Raw genomic sequence first — 7,723 nt, 5'->3', positions numbered from 1 at the left:
TTTTTTTTTTTTTTTTTTTTCTTGTTTTCAACTATTTGGTAAAAATCAAATATGAGAATGGTATATGCCATTCTTAGCTTATGGACCCTTTAGAAAAGGCAGCAGGCCAATCTGGCCTATGGGCTATAGTTTGCTCATCTCTGATTTAGATTACTGACCAAAAGCTCTTAATGCTTTTCCAAAGGATTTCAGAAGAATCAGAATGATCCTAGGGCTTTAACGTTAGCTGTCCACTTCCAAGCAGATCTCTTAAAAGTGCTGAGAAGTCTCTAAATTGAAGTACATAAGTTACAAGAGTCAAGCAAAGCTGGTGTGGCCCTGTTTTGCTCTGGGCTCTGCGGGTGTCCCTCTTCTCTCTGTGAAACACTTGCGGGATAAGGATGGTAGGTTGGTGATAGCATCTGGGTTGGAAACAATGAGAACAGTCACAAAATGACAACTATTAAGCGTAGTCAAGACAGTGTAGTGAATAAACTACATTGAAAGCTAATCCAATGGACCCTTGTTACGCTTGAAATGTATACAAATCATAAGCATAAATGCTTCTCCATACATACAGCTGATTCAGGCTTCTTGACGATTTTTCACTATCACTTCTATAAAGTCATCATCTTGAAACAGGAGTGTCTTATTTCTTTTCCATTCTTAGCACACAGCAAAAGAGATCTCCTGGCCCATGTTTCCCACAGTGGACACAGATCCACTCCAATAAATTAAACTTCTCCTCTCATGACTCACTTGAAAGAAACAAGTCTCCATACCAATGACTAAGCCCAACCACATTATTGCTACGCCAAGAAAACCACCTCTAGTGTGTTTTTGTCCTAATAAACCTTGAGGAAATTGTGAGCTTCTCCTCACATGCACGTCACAAAGCAGTGGAGAGGAGAGGGCAGAGAGGCTCACACTTTTGTCAACAGTCGCCGTCAAGTGGGCTCTGACTCACGGCAGCCCCGTGGCCGACAGAACAAAAGGCTGCCTGGTCCGGCATCATCTTCAAGGTCATGTCTGCTCGAGTCCATTGTTGTAGCAGCTATGTATTTTGGGTGCTTTTCCATCTAGGGGGGCTCATCTTTCAATACTATGTTGTTGTTTTTATTAGGTGCCATCAAGTTGGCTCTGACTCTTAGCGGCCCTGTGTATAACAGAATGAAACACTGCACCATCCTCACAATCCTTGCTATACCTGAGCCCATTGTTGCAGCCACCATGCCAATCCATCTTGTCCGGGGTCTTCCCCTTTTTTGCTGACCCTCCACCTTACCAAGCATAATATCCTTCTCCAGGGAATGGTCCCTTCTGACAACATGACCAAAGTAGGTGGAGGCCGTTCTCGCTTCCAAGGAGTATTCTGGCCGCACTTCTACCAGGACAGATCTGTTTGTTGTTCTGGCAGTCCATGGTACTTTCGGGATTGTTTGCCAACAGCACAACTAAAAAGCATCAACTCTTTTTTGCTCTTCTTTATTCATTGTCCAGCTTTCACACCCATATGAGGCAATTGAAAATACCATGACTTGTGTTAGGTGCATCTTAGTCTTCAAAGAGACTTTTATATCAATCACTATTCTTGTGACCCTTAAGGTTTTCATTGGCTAATTTTCAGAAGTAGATCACCAGGCCTTTCTTCCTCGTCTGTCTTACTAGTCTGGAAGTTTCCTTGAAACCTGCCCATCAGGGGTGACCCTGCTGGTATTTGAACTACTGGTGGCATAGCTTCCAGCTTCAAAGCAACATGCAAGCCACTACAGTCTGACAAACTGACAGGTGGTAGACTATAGTAAAAAAAAAATAATAATAATTATATATTTTACCCTAACGTGTTTAAAAGAACATTTCTTCCATGGACACATCATTGAAGTTAGAGAGGACTTAGCTGCAGTCTAATTCTGGAATGGGCCAGAAGTCTTCCCCAGTAATCTTGTAATTTCTAAGCAGGCTTTGGTCTGTATGAGTGACTTAGAGATGAACAGACTCAGTATACATTATAAGAGTATCGGCATTTACTAAATGCTCGACCCTGTATTCACAGATAACATTGCCCTTGACTCAGGAAGCTCAACCTTGTTGGCTGTGGCAACCTCGCTTCACCTTTTGCTCAAATATCTGCTGAACTGGGTAAAATTGCTTTTTGATCTAATGGAAGTTGCAAAAAGTATAGTTATTAACTACATGTCATTATTGACATTTTATTTTTTGGGGGGTTGGGGCCTCAGTTTAAAGGTTCTCTTTTTTTATTTTTGGCCACCCAACAGTAGCTTTGAATATCCTTATGTGTCACTAACCCTAGCCTTCCCTCACCTGGGGTACCCCATTGGGTAGGGCTCAGCATTCATCGGCTTGCTGTTTTTGCTGCTGTAGCTTGTCAGCCCAGAGCTCAGGATGATTTTAAACTAGACCATCCAGCAATTCTGTTGGCAACAATTTGTTTTGCCCACCTTGGGTTTCTCCCACAAGAACAAGTGGGTTGTATGAGATGCTAAGATCACTGCTCTGCTTACAAAACAACAAACGAAACCTTAGTCACATACACGTTCTCCCTAAGGAGATCGAGGTTGTTTTATTGCTAGCATGATCCCTACACTTTATTGGTACAGGGTAGGAGAACATGAGAAAAAAAGAATGAATGATTCTTGGATGACTCCGATGGCACCAGGCTGGGCAGCTCCCAGCCTCTGCGAGTCTCTGGGTTCCAGGCAGCTGGACTCAGATGAGAAAACATTCACTCCTCACACCTACCAAAGGCATGTCTGGAGAGTTGGGTGGAAGTGAAGAGTCTGTGTGCCCTGTGTCTATCAAACAGGTACCTTTGGCTGGGCTTAGAAAGATGAGTAGGCAGGCCGGCTCTGGGAGCTGGAGGGGTGGCAGTCCCTCATAAGATGAGAAAGCAAGACTGCGCATGTTACAGAGCCTCTTCAGCCTTGTGTGTGTCCTCCCCAGTCGTAAGTGAGAGCCCTCACCCCCATCTCTAGGTACAGGGCTCATGATGTCGGTGCTGACCTGATCATGTCTGGTGGGTGGGGCTTAGCAGCATTTCAGGTAGGACATGGAGACAGTAGAGTGAATCCAAGGAAAGTGATCAGAATGAAGAGGGATTTGGAAACAATACTAGAGGCAGAGAGCAGCCCAGTGACAGAGAGCCGGGCCCTGGAGCAGGCAGTCATGGTCAATTCCTGACTCTGTCCCTTTCTAACAGTGTGACCTTGAGCAAATAATCTAACCTTCCAAGCCTCTGTTTCCACATTTGTACAATAGGCCAACTTGTGTTCTGTGAAAATGCAATGGAATAATATTACGTGTGCTGTGTGCACACCTATGTTTTATTATTTTATAATGTTTTTATCTTATGAGAAATATGGAAGAAGCTAGGAGCTCTGGTGGCATAGTGCCTAAGGCATTTGACTGCTAACCAGAAGGCTGGCTCAAACCCACCAGCCACTCCTTGGAAGGAAGGTTGGGCAGTCTACTTCCATAGAGATGCTGCCTCAGAAACCCAAGGAGGGGTTGCTATGATTCGAATTAGACTCCACAGCAGTGAGTTTGGTTTTTTTTTTTTTTTTAAATGGAAGAGGCTGGGACTGCTTAGTCTGGGAAGGAGAAGATTATAGAAGGACATGATAGCTGTCTTCAGATATTTAAAGGATTATCATGTAACAGAAAACAAACTTATTTTCAGCATGAAGGTAAAATGACTTAAAACATGGACTTCACAGGAAGGCAGATTTCACATCAATAAAATAATGTTTATGATAAAGATGCTTAAGCACAAACCAGGCTGTCTTGTCCAGAACGGGGTTCCCTGTCAGAAGCCTTGCTAGACAGAGAGGCTGGGTGGTGCAGCACCTAGGAGCTCATGGGAAAGGCCTGCTTATGGTGTGTGGGATGTTGGTTGGATAGAAGTCCTCAGGCCTCCTCCATCTCTAAGATGCCAAGGGCAAAGTTCATTGAACTCTTGAGAGAACTCATGAAACCAAAAGCTGCACAGAACAAAAGCAGACAGGGAAAAAGAAATAATAAAAATGGATCTCTTGGGTATGAAAAGGCAAATTCCTTTGGTTAGTGAAGATTATGGTCAGCAGCTTACTCATAAGTGATTGGTTTGTCCTTTGAGTCCTAGGAATTGTTGACCATGTGCAACCGTCAGAATTTTTTTTTTTTTTTTTTTCTGTTGTGATTTGGGTGAAAATCTACAGAGCAAATTCATTTCCCATTCAACTGTCCATACACATTTTGTTTTCATGGCATTGACTGCAATCCCCATAATATAACAGCTCCCTTCCTGCTTCCTCCCTGTGGTTAGCTTTTCCCTGTGTCCTTCTTTCCTGTGCATCCCTCTGAGCTATCTATCTCCCTGTGCAAATGCCACCCTTCAGATTTCCCATGGTTGATTATTCTAAAGAGTGTCCGTCCCTGGTGTAATCGTTCACCATGTAGGCATAAGAATTGTTTGTGAAGCATTCTTTCAACTGTATCCTGTCTTCATTCCCTTCTCTTAGGTGAACGGCCCTTTCCCTGCACTTGGCCAGACTGCCTTAAAAAGTTCTCCCGCTCAGATGAGCTGACCCGCCACTACCGGACCCACACTGGGGAAAAGCAGTTCCGCTGCCCGCTCTGTGAGAAGCGTTTCATGAGGAGTGACCACCTCACAAAGCACGCCCGGCGTCACACCGAGTTCCACCCCAGTATGATCAAGCGGTCGAAAAAGGCACTGGCCAACCCCTTGTGAGGTGCTACCCACGGATGTCAGGGAGAGATGGACCCCGAAAAGACACAATTATTCCCCGGAAACAGACAGACACATGGAAACTAAGGCCCGGAAGAGGCGCACTGATGCACAGGAAGTCACTGCTCTTTGGTCAAGACTGATTTTCCTCTCCCTGCGTTGTTTTTAAAAGCACATTGTAGCCTAAGATCAAAGTCAACACTTGGTCCCCTTGCAGAGGCAACTATCTGAACCCGTCTCTGACTGTTGAAGGGAAGGCAAATGCTTTTTTTTTTCCTTTTCTTTTCTTTATTTTCTTGGGGAGGGTGGGGGGTGGGGGGAGTGGGACACAGCCAAGACTGGGGTAGGATATTAAAGATTCAACACTGGTGTACATATGTCTGACTGGGTAAGTTGACCTGTGGTTCTCACACAGTGATTCTGGGCCCTTTATGCTTGCTGTCTCTCTGAATTTTTTTCTTACCTTTTGATGTAATGACGAGTGTGCTTCAGTTTCCTTAGCAAAACCACTCTCTTAAGTCACATTAACTTTTGAGATTAAAAAAATGCCATAGCACAGCTGTCTTTATGCAAGCAAGAGCACATCTACTCCAGCATGATCTGTCATCTAAAGACTTGAAAACAAAAAAAGTTACTTATAGTCCATGGGTATGCAGAGTCTGAATTTATACTAATCAAGACAAACCTTTGACAGGTTACACTAAGAGAACTTTTAAACCTTGCTTTGTATGAATTGTACTTTTTGAACATAAGCTGCACTTTTGTTTTCTAATGCAGAGGATGAATAAGTTAAATACATGCTTTAAGGATAAAAACAGCCATTCTGTTTGGTACCATGTTATAATCTGCTTATTTCTACAGTATAGAGGTTTCCCTGGGAAATGATGGCAGAGATGTAAGGGCAGAATACATATAGCAGACGCTGAAGGAGAAGGAGGTAGTGTTTAAAAACAACAACAAACAGACTTTTAACTCTATTAACTTTTCCAAATTTTCCGATTCTTTCAGTTAACTTGATCTTATTGTACCACCATAAACCCTGTCCTAAAAGACAGAGCTTTTTTTCTGCCGGGTTTTATTTGAATAGGTGCATAATAGGAACTAGCTCTGGAAATAACTATTTTTGGGGAAAAGGTTTGCTGGTCTCCTTTCCATGATCCTACAGAACTTCTACTAACAGGTGCAAGAGTTATGCAAAAGGAAAGGGAGCTGAAATGTGACAAGGAAAGGATACTCCATAGCAGTGAATGCCAGTGGCGGATACCACAGTGATTTCACAGGACACTTGACATAATAGTCCCTTTGGGAGAACATAGATGGAATATGAGTGAATGAAAACACATCCCGTACCTGTGACATCAGAAGCCTCACCACTATATATCTTGTATCTAGGTGTCTACAGTGGCCTGAACCACTACATCCATAATATGCCATTTACTTGAAAACTTAGTTCTGGCCTTTATGTGGCCTGGAAAATGAACTGAGTTTTCATAGTGAAGAAGAAACCTCAAATGAGGGGAGTCAGCAGTGATCGTGGGGAAATGTTTACATTTTTTTTTTTTTCTTCAGAAATAATGCTTTCTGGCAGTTTTATCTGATATTTAAAACAGGGAGCTGCGATGCACTCTAGTTTATACATGTGCTATAAAATGTGTTGTGTAAATTAGGGTGCCTACCTATAGGTGGACTCGTTATTTCACCTGACAAGTGCTCGTTTCAGAATCGGTGTGGGCTCCTGGAACAGGCACAGGTCACGGCTGACTCCAACTTCCAATGCAACAGCCATCACTAGCACGGTATTTTTTATTTTTAACCAATGTAGTTGTATTAATGGTTCTATGAAGAACTGCTTTTAACATTAGGGACTGGGAACAGTCCAGGGGATAAAAAAGGAAAGTGTTTTCTCACGGGAGAACATGTCAGGAAAATAAAGAACACTTTCTACCTCTGTTTCAGATTTTTGAAACACTTATTTTAAACCAAATTTTAATTTCTGTGTCCAAAATAAGTTTTAAGGACATCTGTTCTTCCATACGAAATAGGTAGGCTGCCTATTTCTTATTGAACTCATGGAATGGTTCTGCTTATGGTACTCTGCACGCTGCCTTTTAGTGAGTGAGGAGTTTGGGGTTGCCTAGCAACTCACTAACTTGTGAAAACTCATCTTTCCCTCACAGAGAAAAAAAAAAAGAAAAACAAAGAAAACTCAGTGAAAGACAATCTCTACAGTTTCAGGAGTAAATCTATAGATGGCTTTTGTCAAGCACTTGGATATAAATGCAGCAACTTGTTTAAAAAAAAATGCACAATTTATTTCCCAAAAAAAAGTTGCTACTTGCCTTTTCACGTTGTTAAAAAACACACATTTGATATTCTCTTATATGTTATAGTAACGTAACGTATAAACTCAAGGCTTTTTATTCTTTGTGATAAATCCTGTTTTAAAATGTCACAGAACAGGAACCAGCATTCTAATTAGATTTACTCTATCAAGATATGGTTCAAATAGAACTTTTAGAGTTCATTGAACACAAAAGCTATGGAACAATTACTTTTTATATTAAAAAGACCATGGATTTAACTTATACAAATCCAGATGCAAGATAGTAATTTTTGTTTACTTTTTTAACCAAACTGAATTTTTGAAAGATTGTTGCAGGTGTTGACAAAGAAAGAAACATTGTTTTATCTAATACTGTAAGTAGTTGTCATATTCTGGAAAATTTAATAGTTTTAGAGTTAAGATAACTCCTCTCCTTGGTTAGGGAAGAAGAAAGCCCTTCACCATTGTGGAATGATGCTCTGGCTTTAAGGTCTAGCTCTACATCTTGCTTCTTTTCAGAATTACATTTGGTAGTTACACTTACAGAAACCAGTTAGTTGTCAGTTTGCAGATAGGTTTAGCACAGCTCTCATCACTCTGTGTAGATTGAGATGTTCTTCCACAACACACGAATGATCTGTAACACTGTAAGATACTGATCTTGACAACTGTTTAAT

At 41.6% G+C, this 7,723-nt stretch overlaps 1 protein-coding gene across 1 annotated transcript in view; it reads left to right on the top strand.

The window, feature by feature from the left end:
- The window catches only part of KLF9 (Kruppel like factor 9), a 31,715-nt gene extending 26,989 nt beyond the window's left edge, over positions 1 to 4,726 (top strand). The window contains exon 2 of the mRNA XM_007938431.2: positions 4,497 to 4,726. Coding sequence (XP_007936622.1) covers positions 4,497 to 4,726 — 230 coding nt within the window. The remainder of the gene's footprint in view (positions 1 to 4,496) is intronic.
- Positions 4,727 to 7,723: the final 2,997 nt, after the last annotated feature.

The sequence above is a fragment of the Orycteropus afer genome, unplaced genomic scaffold, assembly GCF_000298275.1.
Source record: "Orycteropus afer afer isolate SDZICR_OR568_19922 unplaced genomic scaffold, OryAfe1.0 scaffold00005, whole genome shotgun sequence".
NCBI lineage: Eukaryota > Metazoa > Chordata > Mammalia > Tubulidentata > Orycteropodidae > Orycteropus > Orycteropus afer.
The sequence above is the reverse complement of the archived record's forward strand: the minus strand, read 5'-3'. Positions and strand labels throughout refer to the sequence as shown.